Below are 25,647 nucleotides of genomic sequence, written 5' to 3'. Positions count from 1 at the left end.
AACCGATAACCCTTATCACAATATGTTAACACAATCAGTTAATTGATTGATGAATATGAATTTATTTATCAGTTAATTCATTCAGATGTGATGCTAATGCTTCGAGTAAATTGGTCATTATTAACCATTAATCTCAGCTTGAGAACCAATGATGCTAATGCCAAAAAATTACACACTTAAGCTTGAAAGGTGGTGAGATCTTTACCTCAAAAACATTTTAAAATGAAGAATTTTACATGGAGAAAGAACCTTAGTCTATTTAAGACAACTTATTTAATGCAAATTAAAATTAAGCTATGAGGAATAGATGTCGTTATCAATATGTTCAACAGGTTGTACTATCTGTACTCTGTAAACACTAAAATATTCCATTCATCAAAAAACTCAAGAAAATTTAGATACAAATTAAATAATGTAAAATACATAAGACTGCACAACGTATTAGATTGACTGAATGATTATATTAAACAGACATAGCACGTTAACATTGACCAAGTAGATTTATAACAAACAAATCAGTCAAAAATATCACAAACAAATGATTAAATAAATGCACCTAATTTCCAATAGGAAGAACACCTTGTATTCTTCTACTGATTTGAATCTTAATTTGTTGTATTGCGATGTCCGACAATCAACTAATGAATAAGCAAATCTCAAGTTCATAAGATGCAGGCGTGAATGTTCTGCAGACCCCTGTGAGTTGTCACAGTGCACTCCTCTTCACTTCCATCACACTGTGCTCCAAAGACTCCCCAGCCGCACGCAGCTCGTTTCTCCGCCGAGAAAGATGGCCACGTTCCTCTTGCAATCGCTCATGCAGCTCTATGTAGCGTCTGCTCTGCAGGTATCTGACCTCCACTTCACTGTTGCTGGAACTGGAGTTCAAATCTGAAAGATGAAACCCTAAAGTTAGTGGTCAGGCCAAATGTTACCATCATTCATGCAAAGGTGCAGTCACACTTGCTAATACCCATGTACAATACTACTAATGGTAGCAATTCACAATTCTGTAATAATCATTCGTTATTTAATTTTACCCAACTATTATTTTCTTAGAAAAATTGCAGTTTAAAAAACAAGTAACAAAGACAGCAACTTAAAAAAACTGACATATAACCTTTCTAACATCACTCTAAATGAATGGGAGTAACATTACAAAGTGAACAAACAATACTATACAAAAGGACAGAACTTTAAGTTACCAATGAGATGATGAATGGCATTCACCTTACCAGGTGAACAAGCAATACTATTACAAGGGAATTAGTTCAGGTTCTCTTCAAAGGACAATGAAATCGAGAAGTTCTCTATATGCTCCCCAGTACATTTTAGTGTGCACAGTGTTTTCAAGCACAATTCTTTGAATAAGGGTAGAGTTCAATACACAAAACTTGTTTCATTTACAGACCGAAATCACTTGATACGATAATTTGTCGTTCAGTAATGGCTGGAATACACTACACCAGTCTGGAGGAATCGGCGGCAATTCCCAAAAGTCCAACCCGATCTCATTAGAAAACGGTGGCGATTTTGTATGAATTTCGTTGATGGGTTTCGTAAGAAAACGTACGACAAAGTAAGCATGAAGCTCCACCCCAACACCCAACCATTAGTGGGGTAAAAGCAGATTATTCAAAAACAATGAAATTTTACAAATTCATACTAATTGACCACCAATTTGCCAAAACGTAAAATAAATATGAATTGCCGTGAGTTTGTGTTTGAAAGTCATAGCAAGTCTGCAGATGCCAGTCTGAGTTGACAGCTTTCACAGAAAAAAATTGTTTAGTGCATGCATGATGGGCACAGACTCGAATTTTTAGCTTCAGACAATGATTACATTCAGTCGCTACCTATATTAATGAACAAAGGCAGACCTGATCATTCTGACATTGTTTTTATGTTATTTAAAGTACATTATGATACACCACAGAGGAGAACTTTTAAATTGTAAAAATATTTCACTTTTTTTTTAATCAAATGCAGCCTTGTTGAGCAGAAGAGACAATTTAAAAACATTAAAATTCTTACCTTTTCAAAACTTTTGACTGGTAGTGTGCATACACCCAAATTCTTTTAAATAGGCATGTGTCTCCTAGTGTTTTAAAATCTGTTCAGATTTTAAAAGTTGTAAAGTGTATTCCAGCCACTGATCTCTTTAAAAGCTCATGATGTCATGATAAGTGAAGACACTGCGCCACACATTCTATTAAATTATTAGGAAATGATCTGATTTTAATGAGAAAACATTACCAATCGAGTCAGTGTTTTCATATGTGAAGTCTCCCAGTGCATTCTTACATCGCAAATGTCCTAAACACGTATAATGGTTATTTATTTAGAGTAGGGAATTTTTCCTGCTTGCTTAATTAAAAGTGAATTCAAGTTATGTTCATCTTCATTATAGTAGTGAAAGTGCTCATTCTGAAATCTAAATACAGATCATTTATTGTAAACATAAAAACCTTGCATCACAAGAAGTAGGCTAAATTGTGGCTGTTAAAACATTTGATAACAGTAGGTTCAAAACAAATAACTTTGCTAAAGCTAACTTATTTCTATATAGTCTACACAGCATATTAGTTACTAACCTACAAGCAACAGAGACACACACAGAGTGCTCTCTCATAACTCACTGACCTGCCTGTGTACACACTGCAAGCTGAGAGGGAGAGAGGCTGACTATGCAGCACGGATGGGAATAAATTAAGAGAATTTAATAAAGTTGTGCATTTCACCTAATTGGTCTGAATAACTCGCTGCTGTCTTGTCTTTCGGCACGTTGTCAGTGTCCTCTTTGTTCCGCAATGTTTCTTTCACTGTGTGAGAAAATGGACATGTGGCTTAAGAGTTTTTAACCCTGATTTAACTCAATAATTATAATATAATCTATAAATATAACACTTAATTCCTATGCAAACTGAAATATTAGTAAAAAGCCAGAGAATTTGCTCTTTAACTGTCATTGTTTCCTTGTTCTCCTAGAGTTTGAAGTGGACGTTGGTCAATCAAAGACATCAGGAAATAAAATACACGCCTCACATGCTTACTGACAAACACTTCGTCCCAGGCTCCGCTCGCACTAAATATCGTCACAAAATGTTCCCCATTCCCAGTAATCGGGTCATATCAAGTGATACAGACAGCCACCGCTGTCAGCGAGCCGCCGTTCCCGAGATCCGACGGCTGTTGGATCCGAGGCGTACACACCTCCGGTTCAGTTTCCCGAGCCCGCTAAGTGCGGCGATCGGAACCCGGAGTCCATTCTGCCCCTAGCTATACATGTAGAAGCATGGAAGGCTATTCCAGGTGTGTCAGAATGGGTGCTGAGCACAATAAGACAGGGCTATTCGCTTCAGTTCGCTCGCCGTCCCCCTCGCTTTCGAGCGCGGACCGAGATGAAAGTGAAAGCGGATGTAGAGCATCTACTCCGCGCAGAAATAGACAAACTGCTGTGCAAAGGGGCCATAGAACCATGCCTCCTTCTCTGAGCGAGTCAGGCTTTTAAAGCCGTTATTTTCTCGTACCCAAGAAGGACGGAGCTCTAAGACCTATCTTAGATCTGAGATATTTGAACAAAGCTCTCATGAGACGGCCGTTCAAAATGCTCACGACCAGACAAATCCTCGCGCAAGTTCGCCCGAGGGACTGGTTTATCTCTCTCGATCTGAAAGATGCATAGATTGCAATTTCAGATTCCGATAGTCCCCCGTCACAGGCGATTCTTGACATTCGTCTTCGACGTTCGGGCATATCAATACACCGTCCTCCCGTTCGGCCTGTTTTGGCAACCCGTACATTTACGAAGTGCATGGATACGGCTCTCGCCCCCTTGAGAGTGAAAGGGCAGCGAATTCTGAACTATTTGAACGATTGGCTGATTTTAGCACAGACAGATATAGAACTGTTATCTCACAGAACAGTGCTTCTCAGTCATCTGGAAAGCTTGGGCCTCACGGTTAACTGGACCAAGAGCTCATTACTGCCCAGTCAGTCAGTTTCCCTTCTAGGAATAGAATTGGACTCTGTGGCTATGACGGCCCGCCTATCGACACAGCGCGCGCGCCGTGTTCGACACCTGGCCGCGTCTTTCCAGGAGAGAAGCATTGCCTCTCTGAAGACATTCCAGAGGATGCTAGGCTGTATAGCATCAGCTGCGGCTGTGCTTAATGTGGGCCTGCTGCGCTAACGCCCGCTACAACACTGGCTGAACGCTCAAGTGCCTCACCAGGCTTGGGTTTCAGGCTACAGACGAATCAGAGTGACTCAAAGCTGCGTTTTGGCTCTGCAGCCCTGGTTAGCGGCCGACTGGTACCAGCGGGGAGTGATAATGGGGGCTGTCTCACACCGAAAGGTCATCTCGACGGACGCCTCCAACTTGGGTTGGGGCACCGTCTTCGAGGACAGACTGGTCTTTGGCCTGTGGTCAGACCAAGAGAGACACTTCCACATAAACTGTCTGGAAATGATAGCGGTCGAGAATGCGCTTCCTTCAAGCGGTTCCTTCCGTTCATACAGGACCACCATGTGCTAGTCCGCTCGGACAACATGTCTGTGGTTTCCTACATAAACCGTCAGGGCGGTGTCGGATCCAGAAGCCTCTGCCATCTGACAGAACGCCTTCTCGTATGGTCTCAGTACCTCCTGCGCTCGCTGAGAGCTGCGCATGTGCCAGGCCACTTGAACGATGGTCCAGACAAACTATCCAGGAACTACGTTCCCCCAGGGGAATGGTCCCTGCACCCCCAGACAGTCCAGTTACTGTGGCGCCTTTTTTGGAAAGGGGAAGTCGACCTGTTTGCGTCAAAAGACAACGCTCATTGCCTGAGGTTATTTTCAAGAACGAGGATGCGCTGGCCCAAATCTGGCCCAGCCTCCCACTTTATGCTTTCCCTCCGGTCTCTCTGTTACCAGAGGTAATCAAGAGGATCAGGGAAACGCGCCACTCGGTGCTCCTTATAGCCCCGCGCTGGGAGAATCAAATCTGGTTCCCGGAGCTGATGCGGCTGTCGCCAGAGGGAGTGATGAACACGAATACGCAATCCAGAGAAAGAAGAATCCCTCTACGAGGCAGCTTTACGCATCTAAATGGTCGGTGTTCTCTAAATTGTGTGCTGATAGAGATCTAGACCCACGAACGTGTGGGGTCCCGTGGTTGCTTGGCTTCCTTCAAGAGCTGTTGGAGAAGGGCAGGTCCCCATCCACGCTTAAAGTTTATGTGGCGGCCGTTGCAGCGTTCGCTGAGTCGACGCCCGGTCAGTTAGTAGGAAGAAACGAGCTCGTCATCCGCTTCCTTAGAGTAGCCAGAAGGATGAATCCCCCGCGCCCCCTGTCGGTTCCCATAGTGGATCTTTCATTGGTCCTGGAGGGCCTGAAAGCTTTTTCCTTTGAACCGATAGACTCCGTAGACCTAAAGTACCTCTCGCTCAAAACCGTCTCTCTGACAGCTCTGTCGTCAGTCAAACGTGTGGGGGATTTACACGCACTATCTGTTAGCGCTGCGTGTCTGGAGTTTGAGCCAAATGACTCTAAAGTCATCCTTAAGCCAAGACATGGTTATGTCCCTAAAGTTTTGGGCACCCCCTTCAGAGCGCAGGTCATTTCTCTTTCGGCTCTGCCAGCATCCGATAGTGAGAGTGATGTTAATCTCCTCTGCCCCGTTAGGGCGCTGAGGGCTTACATTACGCGCTCCGCCTCTTTCAGGCGTTCGGAACAGCTCTTTGTCTCATTTGGTGGGCGCACCAAGGGTCTTGCCGCCTCGAAACAAAGCCTGTCCAGATGGATAGTGGAAGCTATCTCATCCGCTTATAAGTCTAAAGGTCTGCAATGCCCCTTGGGCATCAGGGCGCATTCCACCAGAGGCGTGGCCTCGTCATGGGCTTGGTCAAGTGGAATTTCCATTCAAGACATTTGTGAGGCAGCAGGCTGGGCCTCTCCGTCCACATTTGTAAAGTTTTATAACCTGGAAGTTCCCGCCTTGCAGGCTAGACTTCTGTCGGTCTGGGCGTTGTGTATATCCTGCCCAGATTTATCATGCGCAGACGACTCTCACCTTAGCTCTCCTGGTTGAGCTGCACTATATGGTTAATAGTTATATGGACAGGCGCCGCCGCTGTGTATACACTGTATGTACTTATAAACATGTGCTGGCCACCTGTTTCCCACTTATCTATGTTCCCCGGGAATCCCTGGGACTCATTAAGTGGAGGCTGGGCGCGCACGGCGTTGACAATGCGTTCCCGTAGCGTAAGCAACTTACGCAATACGAGAGAACCTCTCGTAAAAGAAAACGTACTCGGTTACATACGTTACCTCGGTTCTCTCTAGAAGAGTATTGCGTAACCCAACCGTGCAGGCGCCACGAGCGATTTTTTCTTCAGCTGATGAAACCAGTGATGCAGCTCTTTTATACGCTAAGCCACCCCCATTTTGGCGGGCTGTGATGCGTAGAGGGCGCGAAGCGCCCTCCTTGGGCGTGTCGTCAAGCGCGAGGCTCAGTGGTAGGCTGCAGCAGTTGCCGCACGGCAGCCAATGAAGTCTGCTGGCTGCCGCACTGCGTTGACAATAAATGCTAAATTAAGGATACTTTTTGGCTTCAATATCTCGAGAAAAGATGACTTTACCCGTAGCGTAAGCAACTGTTAGCGATCACAGACATAAATATTGAGCGTGTGAATGCAATGGCCAATCAGAGTTTTTTAAAGGATTAGTTCACTTTACAATGAAAATTACCCCATGATTTACTCACCCTCAAACCGTAAATGACATTCTTCTTTCAGACAAATACAATCGGAGTTATATTAATAAACACCCTGATGCTTCCAAGCTTTCTAATAGCAGTGGATTGTAACCATCAGTTTGAAGCTCAAAAAAGTGCATCCATCCATCATAAAAGTGCTCCACACAGCTCTGAGGGGTCAATAAAGCACTTTTAGTTTGTATAAGAAAAATATTCATACTTAAAACTTTATAAAGTAAAGTAACTAGCTTCCGGCCAAACTAACATACGGATTCAACTTAAGTCTAAAACGCAACTTATGTGAGTAATGCGACGTACTGCTGATATTTAAGCCATGATGCACTATGCTACTTCTGACGTTACAAGTTGCGCTTTAGACTCAACTAGACTGTGTATGTAACAGATATGATCTTTTAGATCTGGTGCTCGATTTTAGAGTTCTGTTTTGTTTTTTTGTGATTGACTCTGCACCTTCAAATTAAACATTTTTAAATTAATCTTTAAAAAGATTCTAATAAAACATTTTGTGAGCTTATTGGCAACAGGGGTGTGCTTAAAGGATATAAAACTTACCCATTAAGCACAACCAGACTATTTAAATTGAATGATGTACATCTTAATTGAAATGCTTTTGTCATTTAAAATAAAATTAAATATTATTGTGTGAGAGATTAATATTTTATTTAAAAATAACTTTTTGTACTGAAACCAATATCTTGTGCAATAAAAATGTCAAAATGTAGTTTTTGGTGAGCTTAAAGGGGTGGTTTAATGCTTTTTTTCTTTGCATGATTGTGTTTATGGGGTGCATGTCTTCGTGTTTTTTTTTTGTTAAAGCCTTATTTTTCATAAATTTCACCTTTATTGTAAGCCGCTTTCTCCTCTGTCATTTGAACAACCGGTTGACTTCCTGATTCTATGAAACCACTCCCTCAGAAACAGGCAATGGGCTCAGATTGGTTAATTGGGCAGGTGTGTTGCAATTGGCTAAACTGCGTAGCTCACGTTGTCCGGAAACTTCACGCACATTACCTTAACGAGTGAAAGTGGCATGTGCTCGGGTCAAATGTAAATAATGGTGTCAATACTGCGTATAAGTTTGAGCCAGAATCAGACCCAGAAAACGGCAATGAAGAGAGTCATGCAGAACCTCCCCAAACACGGCTCTTACAAAACGTTTCTGAATGGTACAATGTTGTATTATTATTATTATTCTATTCTACTATTATTATATAAGAATTTCGATACGCTGTTACTTGAAAATGCTGCTGCTGCTTGTTAGCTTTTGAGATACGGTTTTCTCCTGATTAAATATTTAATATAACTGAATAAATGACTGGGTAATACCGTTTTTTAAAGTTATTGTTTTATCGATATAATGAACAACCGTTTATCTATTCACAAAACGTAGTTTACTCTGTGTATCGTTTTCTTTAGGTGTACATGTGGCAACTGTGTTAAAATGCCAACAGAACATGAAAACATCTGATAACAGCAGCTGAAGTTCTCTGTTGCGATTACATATAATATTTTGAACTTTATACACGTTTGTCTTATACACACAAAATAGCATCGAACTAACTGGCTACTATAAACAAACAGCGTTGGCATTGGTTTACGTTCTTGATCAAATCGAAAAATTGCGTCAAAATATACATGGAAAATACATTTACAAAATTTGTACATAATTACAAATTCAGGTCCAAAATGTTTGTACGCGTTTGTCATAGACACACGAAATAGCATAACTAAGTGGCTACTAAAGCCATCGCTGACATTTTGTTTACATCCTTGATAAAAACTAAAACATTACGTCTAAAATTATACATGCAAATACATTTAAAATGATTAAGTCTTACTTATAGGTTGTGGCCCAACAACTGCTGCCTCTGGTTTTAAAGTTGGAACTGCTTCATGCTTTAGTAACAGTTTATTGTTGAATCCGGCATTGAATTTGTAAGATTTCTGGAAGCTGTCTTCCATAAAATGCGCAGCACAGAGAGCTTACGATTGTAAATTTCTGGAACATAATCAAACATAAATTTTAGCCATTGTTGACGAACTACAGCGTCCGTAGGAAGCCCGAACACAGAAGACCTGACAGCTGGGTGAAAATAACATACTTTCGACGGCATGGCCACAGCTCTCCACTATAACTCTTCCTCTTCGACAAAGCCGCAGAAATATGGCCATGTCCCCTTTTTTGCATATTCCGGAGGGAGGGTTGATTATGGGTTAGTTGCGTATAAAACCCGGGAAGTATCTCGTTGTAGTCCCATTCGAGTCGTTTTTGTATGCATTAAACTTCCTGATTTTTAAAAGACGATATCTCTGCTTACGTTGAACTTTCAGCGCAGCAACTTTGCAGATACTGTTCATGCACCAACTGCAACATTTCACTATTTAACATGAAAAATGTGAAATCGCAATCAACCACCCCTTTAATAGGTACATTTACCCAATTTTATAATAATTTTTGAAATGTAAATGTATGCAATACTGTAACTCTGTGTGGCCTAAAGGCATCAAACCAACTGCAAATTACTCAGGATATTAATGCACAAGGCTTGTTTTCCAGATTATTCATCTGATATTTCTTTATAAAACTAATTTTTCAAATTATTAATCTGGTATTTTTATATACAGTACTAAACCCATTCAAATCTATTAAACTACAACACTGTTTGGCCTAAAGGTTTCAAACCAACTGTAAATTATTGTATTGCATAGATTTAAATTTCAAAAATTATTATAAAATATGTGTAAAGCTAATTTCAAAAAACAGAGCCTTGTGCAATAAAAGTTATATTTCTCTGAACATTTTACCATTAGTTTGATATCATAATGTCATAAAATGTTTACTTGATTTATAGGGCTGATTAATATACATTTAATTTGTTGAAATTAAGCCTTGTGCAATGAAAAGGACATTTGTTTATGCATATCTGAGTTGGTTTGGGCAGAAAACGTACTCGGTTCCCTGAGAGTGAGGGAACGAGTATTGTATAGCTAATACGCAGAGGGGAAACTCCTTTTCCTCGAAATATTGAAGCAATAATTTAAAACGCAGTGCAGCTGCACAGCGAACACAGCAGAGCACCTAGCTCGCTCATTGGCTGTGCTGTGGCAACTGCACATCCAATGGCCGAGCGCCTCAGACGTGCGACCCAATCAACTGACTTGGTGCCGAATACGTCAGAGCGCGCCTAAATGGGCGTGGCCTAAGCCTATAAAGATCGCTCATTTCGGCGCACACAACTGGACCAAGCCCACGAAGAGGCCATGCCTCTCGTGGAGTGGGTTTTAGCGCCTATGGGACAAACCTGGCCCACAGAGGCGTATGCCATCGAGATGGCGTCCACTATCTATCTGGATAGTCTCTGCTTCGTGACCGGTAACCCTTTGGTGCGGCCGCCGAAGCAAACAAAGAGCTGTTCTGACTGCCTAAATGGCGCAGAACGCTCTAAGTATATTTTTAGAGCCCTAACGGGCCAAAGCAGATTAGCCTCCCCATCATTCTCGAGGGTGGAAGTGCTAATAATTAGGGATGTTAACGATTAATCGACGATCGATTAATTGTCGATAATACATTTAATCGATCAAATTTATCGATCATCGATTAAGCAGGTTCATGGACGTGCGTGCTGCTCAACCGCGTAACATGTAAAGCGAGCGTGCCGGAGTTATGTTTGGGACCAATTTACACCATCATGTCTAAGTTTGCGTGTGCATTTGCAGCCTTTTGTTTTGTGCAAATTTAAGTTGTAATATTGTGTTTATTTTGTGTAGGCCTATCTATATCTGATTAATCTCATATAGGATGCATTTGGTTAAAAATTAATGTAGTAAAGTGTACGGTGATCCTCTTCAGCTTCAGCGCACGGAGCTCAAACGGCAATACACGACTAATAATGACTTTTGGGACTGTCATATTACATAAGATTATAAAGAGAACAATATTTTAATAAAACACTGAATTATTTTGGTTTAGTTGCCGTGTCGCATTGCTCCAGGAAGAGCGCGTCCACAACATGAGTCTTTCTGAATGGCACGTAACTTAGTTCAAATTCACTTATGCATTATCGTAATTTTGTGCAGATATAATTTGTAATATTATGTTTATTTTGTCTTTTATTTATTAATCTCACATAAGATGCATTTCATAAGTTAAATAACGCGCTAGCAAAGTGCTTCAGTTTACCGGTATTCTTTCAGCGCATGCAGCTCAAACAGCAATGCACGGCTAATAATAGCGATGATTGGGACAGTCATATTACAAAACATGAGAACACCATTTCATTAAATTGTTGTGAATTAATTGGAATTAATTGGGTTTAGTTGCTGTTTTCAGCGTGTTGTTTCAGGAAGAGCGCGTCCACGACAGTCACACATTCTGACAAGCACGCATCTGAGACGCTGTTGGTGACGCATTGCATTAGTTGTTATTTGTTAATTCAAGATTTCCATTACACGAGAGTAGATGTTAAAACTTCATGCTGATTTGTACTCGGCTTTCGCCAAGATAGCACCAACTAAGACATAGCTTTACAGTAACCTATGCTACTCCATCCATTTACGCTTCTTTCCATATGGTGATGTAAATCTCCTTCTGTCTAGTGTTAACACGCGTCAGCACACACAACGGCTGCAACCACAGTGCGGTCCCCCCATGACAACCGTCTGGATTGAGTTAATTAATACTTAATTTAATTAAATGATCAATCACATCGAAACATTTTATAATCCTACTAGATTGTAAAGCGCTTTATTTAGATTAAAAACCATTCTCATTCATCTGGTGAGGAACATGTGGTTTTGAGCAGCATTTGAAGACCCTGTCATGCAGTATTAAGGCTAAAGATTAATCGATTAATTGATCGTTAATTTAAATGACAATCGATCATGGGAATTTGTGAAAATTGTCATCCCTACTAATAATGCAATAACCTGAGCTCTGAATGGGGTTGAGAGCACCTTAGTACATAACCGTGCCTGCCCCACATCCAAAAGCTCTTGTAAGGAGAGTACCATTGATACTTCGCATGAGTGTGGCTCGAGATCTCTGGCTGAGCACCAGCCAGCGGATACTGACCACTTCAGAGCATAGAGGTGCCTTGTAGATGGTGCTCTAGCCTCAGTGACTGTATTTAAGACTTTTTCTGGGAGGTCCCCAGATACCCGTTGAGGGACCATACATGGAGGGCCCATAAGTCGAGGCGAGGGTGCCAGATCATCCTGTTCGCCTGTGTAAGGAGGTCCTTTCTAATTGGCACTGGCCAGGGAACAGTGTCCATCATCTATGCCAGTTTTGGAAACCACGCTTGGGTTTTCCAGAGGGAGGCTACTAGGAGGACTGAGCACCCGCTCTCCTTGATCTGTCTGATGACCTGAGCGATCTATAGCCCCTTTCACACAGCGCGTTGATCCCGAGAAATTGCCGGGAAATTGCCAAAACGCCTTCTGTGTGAACGCAAACATGACCCGGGATTGATGCCGGGATCGGTGCCGGGTTGGGGACCTAGTAACATTGCCGGGATCAGTCCCGGAACGCGCGCTGTGTGAACAAAAGTCGTAATCAATGCCGTGTCGTAATGATTACGCTGAAGTGAAGTGAAGGCAGGCTAGTGACACGGTACGTAATGCGCTAGTTTATGATCGAATCAGAGAAAAAAAATGCACAAGCGAGGTTTCTCCAGAGAGAACAAACTATAGATGCTGCTGAGAGATTACATGTCACATCGATGTCACGTGTCTTTACGGGATTTTTACGGGTTGTGTGTGAACAAATCTGATTCCGGAAAATCACTGGCAGTGTGAATGAACCAAAATGAAACGAACCCGGGCCAAATCCCGGGTCACTTTATCCGTGTATTTTTCGGAATCTCTGTGTGAAAGGGGCTCTAGAGACCGGCGGGAACACATACAGAAGGCATCTGGGCCAGCGCGTCCCTGTTCTTCGAAAAGAATGTTGCGCAATGAGCGTTGTTCCTTGAGGCGAAGAGGTCGACCTATATTTAGTTTAAAAATACAGCGTGTTTTTCCACGATTAGATCTTTATTACAAGATGATCAACTTGTGGTAGTAAAACTGGACGTTCGGTTAGGCTAAACTTGAAGATATATATGCGCTGCGGTGCTCGAAAGCAACGGAACCTGCAGCTGCGAGTTGGCGTTCTTAAACAGAGACCCTCGTTTGTTCCAAAATAATAAATAATAATAAAAGATCATGTTAAACAATAACTTAACCAAAATCATAATAATACTTAGATCTGACAGGTTTTGTCAAAATGTAACTCAAAACTATCCAAGAACGAAGTCGAGAAAGAGGGTGAGAGAGATTACTGTAACAATCAATTAGGCTAGGCTACTTAACAAAGCCTCATAAAAAATAACTAGTAACTCACATACAACTTCTACACCAGTCTACTGATTTTTGTTGAGAAAGATAAGCATGTTGATGACATGATCTGGGGTCAGACGCGACCGCAACTTGACCGTCAAGCCTCGTTTACACTTTCGCCTGGCTCTGCAGCGCGAGTCTCCGCAGACTGCGCGCGCACCTACCCAAACAGACGAGGCGTTTATACTCGACGCGCTCGCCTGTGACACACCGAATACCGCAATGACGTCATTTTTGCCGCGCTAACCTTCGCGCTCGTGCGGACGCCTCGAGTGTAAACAAGGCTTCAGTCCAGCCGCTGAAAACACCTGCTCTGAGGAGACTGACGTTGCCGGGATGCACAGGTACCTCCGCGCTAACTTGACCTGCCCGGGGAACACGTTCACTTTCCGCAGCAGCATTAGTTTAATGATAATCGATAACAAATTAACGTGATCGACGAAATTCTTAATGATCAATAATCGATCGTCGATTAAACATGCCCATCCCTACCCCTGAGTAGAAATGCGTTCAGGGCTAACCAAACTGCTCTCATTTCCGGGCAGTTGATATGTAAGCTCTTCTTCGGGCTCAGCCAGAAGCCTGATACAGGCTTGCCCTTGTACATCGCTCCCCAACCTTGGTTGGAGACGTCTGTGAAAATCACCTTCCTCCTGGAGGCCACACCCATAATTACACATGACTGGTACCAGTTCTGGACTTTCCAAGGGACCAGAGCTCTTACTTATGTTACTGGTTCACCATAATGTGCAGGTGGCCTGACCCCCATGCATGGGCTGACACACGGCGTTTTAGCCAGTGCTGAAGGGGACGCATGTATGCAGTAACCCTAGCTGGAGTAATGAATGGGGACCAGTTACCCAGGTATTGTGCATTTGAAACATGCTCTTTTTGTGCTTTATTTGGGTCGCTGTAAGAACAGCGTTTTCAACCTTGTACAGCATACAAACCCTCAATTTTTTCGATGGCGAAAGGCTTCAGTGAGGACTCAGACACGTGAAGTGTGCTGAAGTTGAGTAAATCTGATATATTGGCCGAAATGAACGATCTTCATAGGCTTAGGCCACGCCCATTTAGGCGGACTCTGACATATTCGGCGACAAGTCAGTTGATTGGGTTGCACGTCTGAGGCCCTTGGCCATTGGATGTGCAGTTGCCGCAGCACAGGCAATGAGTGAGCTAGACGCTCTGCTGTGTTCGCTGTGCAGCTGCACTGCGTTTTAAACAAGGGGGTAATCCATCAGCCGGAAACTGAATCCTCCCGGATGCCGCCATTGTAGCAGAACTTCACCTGCTGTTAGTATTCCATTGACTCCCATTCATTTTGGCACTTTGACAGCGAATAACTTTACATCTGAGGCGTCCAAAGACTTAATTTGTCCATTACTTATTTCTAAAGAAACACGACAATGTATAAAAGGCTCCATTACTTTGTATCTTACGTTATGGCCCCGTAGAAGCCGTTTTTGTAAAAATAGGCTAACGATTGCGTCATAACCACGCGACTTTCTGTCGCTCAATAGAGAAATTACCGTATAGACAGGACGAGAAGCTCGCAGGCAATCTTTTACTGTCTATGAGGCAATCGGGGGGACATAGAGGCATAAAGTCAAGGGAGAAGCCCATAGATAGAGAGTCCATAAAAGCAATGGGACAAAATATTTCAACAATATTTTTGAGGAATTAGGTGATTCAGATTTGTCTTGGCACAGCTACTAGAAGATTTACAACTGTCAGACTGTCATCAAGCACAGTTTGAGCCTGCGCAGTACGCTCAGCCATCAGGAAGTGAGTGCTCTAATCGGGCTTCAGTTTTCTCAGTTGAAATCAAGGGGGTCGCTGTGTCCATTTCTTTTACTGTCTATGGTTTTAAATTATTGCTTCAATATTTTGAGGAAAAGGAGTTGCCCCACCCCCACTGCGTATTTGCTACGCAATACAAAGTGACCGTTCTCGAAAGGGAACATGAAATGCGCAGAGTTTAATGGGTATACATGAATATCAGATGATGTCACCAAAGTCTCATCACTGACGTCACTCACTTCTAAAACTTGTCTTCCGCCATTTTGAGTACCTGATTTGCAAGATCGATACGTCAGTCGCAAAGGAACTAGAGCTTAGATTATCTGCCCGAGCCCGAATGCACTCACTCTGTGTGTGCGGGTTGCAGAGAATAAAACGATTCGCAGGACTCCCGTAAACTAGAAATATCTATGAATAAAACATATAAAAACTAATACATTTTTGTACATTACAAAATAGAAACGATTTACAGGCCAGAGTTTCTTTTTATAATATGTTTGCAGCGTTGAGCGATTTAGCCAATCACAGACATGTTTTGATTTCTTGAACGCAATGGCCAATCAGAAGCATTAAAGATAGACTCCCCTCACCGCTCAAAACTGACTTTTTGTTCAGTGCTGAATTCTGTATGCTGTAAAATCCTCTAATTATAACAAACAAAGTGTATATATTATGAACGATTTATTGTGCAGTCAGCTTCATTCATAATAACAGAGGTGTGTGAGATCGCGATGAACTGATGTCAGGAATTATTAAGGGAGCGCACTTTGCACGCATTCAGTCATGCCAAACCATGCACGCAGTAGCCTGCTTGCTTTTATGTTATAACAGTGGTTTGTGTGTGCAAACTCTCTGTGCAGTGTTCATTTTGTCTGTGGTGAGTGGATGTAAATATATTGTTGTTAATGAGCTAACGCTAGCTTAGGGGTGTGCGATATCACGATTTATGATCGTGGACGATTCAAATATCTCCACGATCTGCTTTTGAAGAAATGTCGTAACGTTAGTAACGTGCATTATATCAGTTGCATTTCTGGCGCCTCCGTCTCAGCATGGGCTACAACGCGATGTATATTCACATCAAATTTTAACGCAGAGGAAGGGACACTGCAGTTCACAAATGTTAATTATTTGCATGTGCTTTAAAGGGTTAGTTCACCCAAAAATGAAAATTATGGCATTAATGACTCACCCTCATGTCGTTCCAAGCCCGTAAGACCTCCGTTCATCTTCGGAACACAGTTTAAGATATTTTAGATTCAGTCCAAGAGCTTTTTGTCCCTCCATTGAAAATCTATGTGCGGTATACTGTCCTTGTCCAGAAAGGCAATAAAGACATCATCAAAGTAGTCCACGTGACCTCAGTGGGTTAGTTAGAATTTTTTGAAGCATCGAAAATACATTTTGTTCCAAAAATAACAAAAACGATGACTTTATTCAGCATTGTATTCTCTTCCGGTGCTGTTGTCAATCCGCGTTCACAAGGCCAGTGACGCTGCTGACGTAAGACGCTGCTGACGTGTTATCTGGTGCGCCCCGTGTATTCGGGTTCAAATAAATATGTCTGGTTAAAAAAAATGCAAGTCTTCCCCTGTGTCGAAATCCTTAGACATGTTTGCAAAGATTGTTTTGTTTACAGTGTGCGTCTCCCTCAGACTGTAAACGAAGCTCGGGCGCACCAGATAACACGTCAGCTCGTCTTACGTCGGCGGACTCATGAAAGCGGATTGACAACAGAACCGGAAGAGAATACAATGCTGAATAAAGTCGTCGTTTTTGTTATTATTGGAACAAAATGTATTTTTGATGTTTCAAAAGATTCTAACTAACCCACTTAGGTCACATGGACTACTTTGATGATGTCTTTATTGCCTTTCTGGACAAGGACAGTATACCGCACATAGATTTTCAATGGAGGGACAAAAAGCTCTCGGACTGAATCTAAAATATCTTAAACTGTGTTCCGAAGATGAACGGAGGTCTTACGGGCTTGGAACGACATGAGGGTGAGTCATTAATGACATAATTTTCATTTTTGGGTGAACTAACCCTTTAAAGCCTTGCCAGTGTTGTGCCGAATTTCGACCCCCTGCCAAATTATTACCCCCCTCATTGAAGTCAGTACCTGATTACCTAATCCTAACCCCACCCCTAATCCTAACCCCTCCCCCACAACTAATCCTAAACCTACCAATGCTAGGTGGGTAGTAATTTGGCGGGGGTCAAAATTCGGCACAACACCGGTTAAACAAGTCATTCACGTTTTGATGCGCGGCTCTAACGTGCGCTTTTCTGAGTGCATACACCCGAAGCGCACATGCACTAGGCCTGTCTAACAACAGCGCCTGGTTACTGAACCAAGTATCTTTCTAGTTTTATTGCGCTAGTACTGTCAAATACACACAAGGTTTACATAAACAAAGTTGGTTATGTATAAAGTGAAACAAACAGAGAAAATTGAGAGAAAATCTGCTTGTCAAATGTCAGAGGCTGGAAGTAGCTTATACGCATCAGGTATCGCGTAAGGATCACACCCTAACGATATTATTTTTTTCTAAGTAGAGTTTCTTTTCCTGGTAATCTAGGTGTGAAATATTGTCTTTCGTAGCCATTTACTGTATCCATATAAAGCTCTAAATCGAAGCAAGCTAGATAGCTAATGCTTGTCCGGTACTCCATAGATATAAACACTAGATGTCGCCTTGGCTACGGTAGTTCATTGGAAAGAATGCGTCAATAGAGCCGCCATCTTGAAACAGGGGAACCCCTCATCAGCATCAATGTAGGAAAAGGTCTAACGGAAATAAAATCACCATAAATCGTCATGAATGCGATTTTCTAGTTGTTTTGGTTCGTTCCAACGGTCAGACATGTATTTATATAGAGTCCAGAGAATTTACAAGAAATTACAAAATTTCACAATCTTTTGAAATGTAATCCCTTGCAGTCTGGTTTTTAGATTTCGTTCGTATACATCCATACGCAGCACAACAGTCCGGCATCATCCATGAATTCAGCATCATTCAGAATTCAAGACTCCAATTGGGGGTCTTGTCATTGGATGCTACTTCCTATGACAAGACCCCTGTTTCAAGATGGCGGCGGTTTTGACGCATGTTTAGACCCGCAAGGTGACATTTAGTGTTTATATCGATGCAGGTACTCAAGGTGGCCGCACTCAACTTGAAAAAGCGCGAATGACGTAAGAGGTCATGTGACTGACATTAATGTATAAAAGCGAATGTCTAATGTCAAACGTTACAATAGCTTTACCGCAGTCGTTTAGCAGGTGAGCAAACAAACCAAAAACACTTCTGGGTACAAATTTAAAAACATGGTAGGTAGTAGGACACATAACTATTTTTACCATAGTGATTATGGTAAAAAAGGATTTAAAACATAGGCTACTAAAGGTTACTTTCCCACAACCCTTCAAAGGGGACACTGAAAAATATACAAGAACGATTCATTCAAAATACAGTATTGAACAAGGTTGATTCGTGTATTAGACTACAACATAAAATAACGCAAAAGGCAAGCAAGAAGTAGCCTACTGTGATAAAATAATATCCTGAGCTATGATATGGCCATATGTCAGTTGTTCTGCATTTGCGATGCGAAATGTGTGTGTTTTTTATGCTAAGTGTCTGAAAACTAACAACTTGTTCAGATAATTTCACTGTGTTGCTGTATGAAACTTCGTGCTTTTAATAGATCAGCACTCAACTGTGTTTAAAGCCACTGTGCTGAAACAGTCTCGTCTGTCCGACTGCCTACCTCTAGCAGATTCGTGTAAAACAGTGAACACTGGATCATTGAGATAGGCTCGGTTTGCATCCTCCATGATCTGCTCCACTGTCGGCGGATCGGGTCGGCTCGGCAGAACCATCCGCTTCTTGCCTTTGGAACCAAAATTCATCCTGATTGGAAACACACCAGCTCTAGTTTTAAACACGAGGGATTTTTATAGAGCATTAGTGTTCATGTTGATGAGGAAACTGTGCACTGTGAAACAAACCCTACTAGTAAATGACTGAAACATATTTCACATGTTTGTTTACTATGGCATCCAGTGCTGACACGTCAGAGGATGACGTTTTTTTGTGATGATTGTCGCCATCTTTTGACTCGGAGTAAAACAGCATTTGATAATAATTTGCATTTTAACAATTGAAATAACACTGCAAAAAAAGGGAAATATTTATAATACTAAATGTAATTTCAGGTTGAGATCAATTTACAGCAACACATATAAACTATAATGCACACACAACTAGAAACAAATAAAACGAGAGGGGTCTAACCCCATAGGGATTTTACAGAGATAATACAATTGTGCTGGGTAACTACATGTAATCTGCTTAATCAAATTCAAAAATTTGAATAATTAGATTACATAATGTCATAAAATTCTTGTAGACTATTACTTTTTATATAATGTTATTCTCACAATGGCAGTAAATTATTCATATTTCAATCTCACTACTTTTTTATATATTTTGAATTTTCCTTTCAAAAAATTAGAAATATATACTTATATAAAATCAGAAGGTATTCTAGGTTGGTGTAATTGCACACACAGACCAACAACTAGTCACTGAAAACTGAGACCCAGATAGCATTTGATCACTGGATTTTTAAAAAGTGTTGTCTCAACATTGCACATCTAATCAGCTCCTGACAAACATAATTATTATTTGAATTATCACTCAATGAGTCATTTAACCATTTATTACTGTCTTTGGAAGGCGTTTGTCTTTCAAACATGTGTCGTGCCGTTATAAAATAAAATGTACAAATTCACGTATTTCATATTTACATGCAATGCAGGGATTCCCCAACATGACATGCAAGTAGAGAAAAGAAATCTCGGATGACCGAGGCACTCCTTAGTTAAAATGTCTTTATTGGAAAAATGACATGTCCTAAACGGACAATTTTAAAACACCCACGCGTAGCGGCATGGAGCCTTCTTCAGGGCATAGTGAAGCAGATAGAAAACTGATCTTATAATACAAAGACACACTAGTAGAAACAAACACAGGTGCAAGTAATCATACAGGTGTTGAAGGTCTACACAGGTAATAACTAAGACACGCCTCTCACACGGTTCCCAGTACTAAAACTATAAATCACAGTAAAAAACAAAAACAAAAAACACACAGGCACCAAATAGCATGCATATATATCCATGCATATATTGCTAGGGCACATCTCTCACATGGTTCTCAGCAACGAATCTATTGATCACAATAAAAAAACGAAAAATATACAAGCAACAAAAATAGCATGCATATACACTCATGCATATATTGATAAGACACACCTCTCACCTGATTCACAGCACTAAAGCTGTTGGTTGCATTGTAAATAGAACACAAGCAACAGGTAGCACGCATGAACTCATGCATTTTCAGGAGGACCCACCACACTTAACAGCTCGAGGTCGACAATCGACTTGGAAGGGGGGAGGAAGAAGAAAAAAAACAGAAGAGGGAGAGGTCGATCAAGCTCTTCAAAAACCGCGTTGGAATCTTCGGAACCAAAGGAAGAATGCACGGTAATTAACATCTCAAAAAATGTATTAACTCAAGACTCTGTGAATGTGCTATCAAAAGGATTGACTTTTTCTCCTACAAGTGAAACTAATGCATTTAAAACTAAGGTGGACCTCTTTAGGTTCTATAGAAATCTTCATTTGAAAGTGTGGTACCATCAGTCGATTAAATCCATGAATAGCACACCTGAATTGAATTTTGACACCACTCATGATGTTAGGAGACAGTTTAAGCCTAAGTCAAACTTTATGCCTATGAGTTCTAATCCCACTTTGATTGCTTTTACCAAAAAGGTTTCTCATGATATAGATAATATGTTTGACAAAAGACAAAACCGAATGAAACACAATCTCTCAAAACGTGAAAGAGACGCACTGAATTCTCTAACAAAGAATGAGCAGATAATAATAAAACCTGCTGACAAAGGGGGTGCTGTTGTAGTAATGGATAAATGTTCATATATTATTGAAGCTCAGAGACAACTAGGAAATAATATTTATTATGAACAATTGCAAAGAAATCCAATTATGAAAATGAAAAACGAACTGAGGGACATTTTATCTTATGGTAGAGACCAAAAATGGATCTCAGACAATGAATTTGCGTTTCTAATGAATGAGAATCCCCAAATGCCGTGTTTCTACATGTTACCTAAGATCCATAAGAATTTAGAACAACCTGAGGGTAGACCCATTATCTCAGGCAATGGATCTTTGACAGAGCCCTGCTCCCAATTTGTGGACTTTTTTATAAAACCCTTAGTGCGGGATCTCCCTTCTTTCATTGAAGACACTACTGATGTGTTAAATAAACTTATGAATATCACAGATGTAAAAAATTGTTATTTGGTGACTTTAGATGTAGCCTCTCTGTACACCAACATTGAACATCAAGAAGGCCTATCAGCCTTACAACATTATTTGGTACATATACATTATTTGGTCGGAAACGTCACCCCCCAACCATTTTTTACTTTCTCTCACAGAATGGATTTTACACAATAATGTGTTCCTCTTCCAAGAATTTTTTTTTAGACAACTTAAGGGCACAGCGATGGGTGCATGTTTTGCTCCTAATTATGCCAATTTATTTTTAGGTCACTGGGAAGAGCAATACATATATGATCGATCTAGTAACAAATTCTGTGATAGGATAATTTTTTGGGGACGCTTTATCGATGATATTCTCTTTGTTTGGTCGGGGAATGAGGAAGAACTTTTGCAGTTTCATGAGTACATCAATACAACTAACCCAAATATAAAACTATCAATTGAATATTCAAAAATATCTATACATTTTTTGGATTTGACTATCTCCATAGACGATGATCATTTCTTGTACACAACAATATATAGGAAAAGCACAGATAGAAATACTTTATTGAGGGCTGACAGCTTCCACCCAAGGAGCCTGAAAGATAACATTCCATTTGGACAATTTCAGCGTCTTAGACGCATCTGTAACAAAGATTCTGATTTCGAAATGCAGGCTCAAGATATGTCATTAAGATTCAGGGCTAGGGGCTACTCACCAATGACAATAGAGAAAGCAATAGTAAAAGCACGCTCTGATCTACTACTAAAAAAGAAAAAGAGGAGGAAAGACATGGTTAAAAACAACTCCAGACCTGTCTTTGTTACTCAATATAGTAGTAGTGCTTTTGAAATGAAACAAATAATTATGTCCAATTGGGGGTTAATTCGAAGTGATCCGATTCTGAAAAATGTCTTTCCAGAGCCACCTATGACTGTGTTTAGGAAGGCACCATCCATAAGGGACAAACTTGTAAGAAGCTACCTTCCAGGTCCTAAACAAAAAACATGGTTAGAAAAAGGATTGTGGGGGACATATAGGTGTGGTTCTTGCAGCCATTGTGAGGGTGTCATTCAGAGTAAGATTTTTTGTGATTTGAGAACGCAGAGAGAATTCAAGACGAATGGTTTTATTAACTGTAACTCTGAATATGTCGTCTACCGCCTACAATGCCCATGTGGGTGTTTCTATGTGGGTAGAACTAAAAGAAAACTAAAAGAGCGGTTTTATGAACACAAATACGCAATCCGAGTCAACAACGAAGATTACCCTATGGCCAAACACTATAAAGAAGTACACCATAGTGATCCATCATCTTTGAGAATTCAGGGCATTGAAATTATTAAAAAATCAATACGTGGAGGTGACATTTTAAAACGGTTATTGCAACGTGAAACTTTTTGGATATGGAGTTTTAAAGCAATGGATTATCCAGGATTAAATGAGGAGATAGACTATAGACCTTTTCTGTGACTCTGTAATATTGTTTTTCTTGTGACTACCTATTTCTCATATGTATTTTATATGTATATGTGTATGCATGGGTTCATGCGTGCTACCTGTTGCTTGTGTTCTATTTACAATGCAACCAACAGCTTTAGTGCTGTGAATCAGGTGAGAGGTGTGTCTTATCAATATATGCATGAGTGTATATGCATGCTATTTTTGTTGCTTGTGTTTTTTGTTTTTGTGATCAATAGATTCGTTGCTGAGAACCATGTGAGAGATGTGCCCTAGCAATATATGCATGAATATATATGCATGCTATTTGGTGCCTGTGTGTTTTTTGTTTTTGTTTTTTACTGTGATTTATAGTTTTAGTACTGGGAACCGTGTGAGAGGCGTGTCTTAGTAATTACCTGTGTAGACCTTCAACACCTGTATGATTACTTGCACCTGTGTTTGTTTCTACTAGTGTGTCTTTGTATTATAAGATAAGTTTTCTATCTGCTTCACTATGCCCTGAAGAAGGCTCCATGCCGCTACGCGTGGGTGTTTTAAAATTGTCCGTTTAGGACATGTCATTTTTCCAATAAAGACATTTTAACTAAGGAGTGCCTCGGTCATCAGAGATTTCTTTTCTCTACACTGTCTCTAAAGATGTTCTACCTTGGACCGAAGAGCACCAAAATTAAACTCAAAAGGAATTGAGCACGCCATTCATCCTGAATCTAAATGACATGCAAGTAAGCAAAATAAAAAAAAAATCTTTCTTAGTAAGTGTTTTATTTTGATTGTTTATTAAAAAAAAGATATTTGATATTATTACGATTTAATTAGCTTTTCATCAAAAATCCCTGGGAATCATGATCCCCAGTCTGGTTAGCCCTGGTGTAATGTAATATTTAATGTACTTCATGTTTTTGATTAAACAAATCAAAACTTTCTCCATGTATTTCTATATCGATATGGTACAAGATTATGCTGTTCAAATAAATGTGATAAACGAGTTGTCAAAAGTAATCTTAAAGTAATCAAAAAGTAGTCAGATTAGATCAGACTTGTAGAGATTTGTATAAAGTTTCATTATTTTTATTATTAATAGAAATTTAAAAATATCTTGTAATTATTTGTAGAATAGCTATTTTTATGTTTCTTAACAGAAAAAAAAATATGAGCATGGGGACAATAAAAATGATTTCTGTTTCATTATTTGCACATTTAACAAGTATTTGAGTTAACATGCTAAGCTCAAAACTCAATAGTGGGACACATTTAAGTCAGTTTAAGGAATTAAGTTGATGATGTCAATGGTACATGAGAAAGGAATCCAAATGTGTAATACAAAACAAATTAATTGAGTTCGACGACTTACATTTTTTATCATAATAATATTAAGATTACAAAATCCCTGATAAATGTCATAAATACAACAAATTGTTACAGAGACAACAGTAAATACAATAATTTCTGATGAATTGTCTACATTTCTAATTGTCTACATTTAAATGCCAAAGACATTTAAACAACAGGTAGAAATGTATATTAACAGTGAGCAAAAAATAACTGACATAAATAAGTGTGTTCGGGACATTTACAGTTTAGAAATATAAATAAATATCCTATTACTATATACTTATTATTAAAGTCCAAGCACTCCTGACAATGGGTGCATGAAAATCATGCAGATGAAGATGAATTACAATTCACTCATTGAGGCTTTTACATTGAGACTATGATACTGCTGTCATGTCAAGTCTTCAACATGATGCTGCATCTCTTGCATGTTGTGTCAAGTGATTTGTTTCCTCAGACCTCTGGCCACCTGTATTTCTGCATGTAATAATAATAAATAAAAAAAATAATAATAAAAAAAATATATATATATATACACACATATATAGACATTAAAATACTTCCCACCTCATACATACATACACAAACTAAAAACTTACCATTTAATCAACAGTGGGTTCAGGCTACATTCAGAGACATGAAAGGAGAGACAGTATAGAGATATCGATTAATGTGCAGAAAACCGAAAAATGTGTATCTTGGGAAATGTTGGTTTATTAGCAATATCATAACATACAGGAGCAGTACTAGCCAGTCTTTTGGCTTCAGGTTCAGCTGGGCCAATAGTCCGGTTTCTCGCCAGAGTGTGAAGGACTGGAACAGAAAGATTGATGGATAGAACATATGAAAACTTGTGAAAAAAAGAACATTTACATTAATCTAAGCAAACAATGAGCTGAGTTCAATCAGGGCTGTAATTAAAACTACTTAAAACTACTTTTGCGGTGTGAATAAATAATGCTCCATTACTCTACAGTTATATGTTTATAGTATATTACATAATGCACTAAACGGGTCTTCTGTCTAAATGGGTTTGTTTCTCAGTCTCCATATTTGTAATGTAACCTGCAGCTTGGTATCTGTCTTGCTGTAATCTGAAGATCACTGAACAGAATTAATCCATGTGTTATTTTATGAAATATAATGGTGGCCAATCACAGCTGAACAGCGGCATAAAAAGCTGTTCTATTTTTATTAAGTTTCAGTAAATGTAATTTTACTTATAATTATTTGTTTCAGTTTCATTAGGTGTGATCTGAAAATGTAGAGGTTTCACAATTTTTCCTTGGCTGATATATGTGCTTTTTGAGATCAATCAATTACCAAAATAACCACCTCCATTTGGCGGATTAACAGGAGTGTCACCGCTACCTTGTGTGTGTGTGTGTGTGTGTGTGTGTGTGTGTGTGTGTGTGTGTGTGTGTGTGTGTGTGTGTGTGTGTGTGTGTGTGTGTGAATTTAGATTAAATATTGTGAATTCAGCATTTTGCATTTGCTGTCATTAAACTGAATTATGTATTTTATAGAGCAGTGTCA

General features: G+C 40.1%; 3 protein-coding genes across 4 annotated transcripts in view; 1 reads left to right on the top strand and 2 right to left on the bottom strand.

The window, feature by feature from the left end:
* Nucleotides 1-42: 42 nt before the first annotated feature.
* On the bottom strand, nt 43-19,044 carry cunh19orf25 (chromosome unknown C19orf25 homolog). The gene is made up of 2 exons (XM_077202779.1): nt 18,722-19,044; nt 43-891 (listed from the first exon to the last, which is right to left on the bottom strand). The coding sequence occupies exons 1-2, from the start codon at nt 18,861-18,863 to the stop codon at nt 707-709; spliced, it is 327 nt and encodes a 108-aa protein (XP_077058894.1). The 5' UTR covers nt 18,864-19,044; the 3' UTR covers nt 43-706.
* Nucleotides 18,189-25,647, top strand: part of LOC143711360 (tetraspanin-33) — a 23,189-nt gene continuing 15,730 nt past the window's right edge. For both annotated transcript variants that reach the window (XM_077202775.1, XM_077202776.1), the window contains exon 1: nt 18,189-18,233. The gene's annotated coding sequence lies outside the window, so the exon portion shown is untranslated. The remainder of the gene's footprint in view (nt 18,234-25,647) is intronic.
* Nucleotides 24,434-25,647, bottom strand: part of reep6 (receptor accessory protein 6) — an 11,129-nt gene continuing 9,915 nt past the window's right edge. Inside the window, exons 5-7 of the mRNA XM_077202778.1 lie at nt 24,848-24,924; nt 24,711-24,734; nt 24,434-24,588 (exon numbers count right to left, since the gene is read on the bottom strand). Of these exons, the coding sequence (XP_077058893.1) occupies nt 24,714-24,734; nt 24,848-24,924 (98 nt within the window). The 3' untranslated portion in view covers nt 24,434-24,588; nt 24,711-24,713. The remainder of the gene's footprint in view (nt 24,589-24,710; nt 24,735-24,847; nt 24,925-25,647) is intronic.

This window comes from Siphateles boraxobius, unplaced genomic scaffold, assembly GCF_051911475.1.
Source record: "Siphateles boraxobius isolate OS27281-9 unplaced genomic scaffold, OSU_SipBor_1 5, whole genome shotgun sequence".
Lineage (NCBI taxonomy): Eukaryota > Metazoa > Chordata > Actinopteri > Cypriniformes > Leuciscidae > Siphateles > Siphateles boraxobius.
This window is presented reverse-complemented; position numbering and strand designations above follow the sequence as displayed.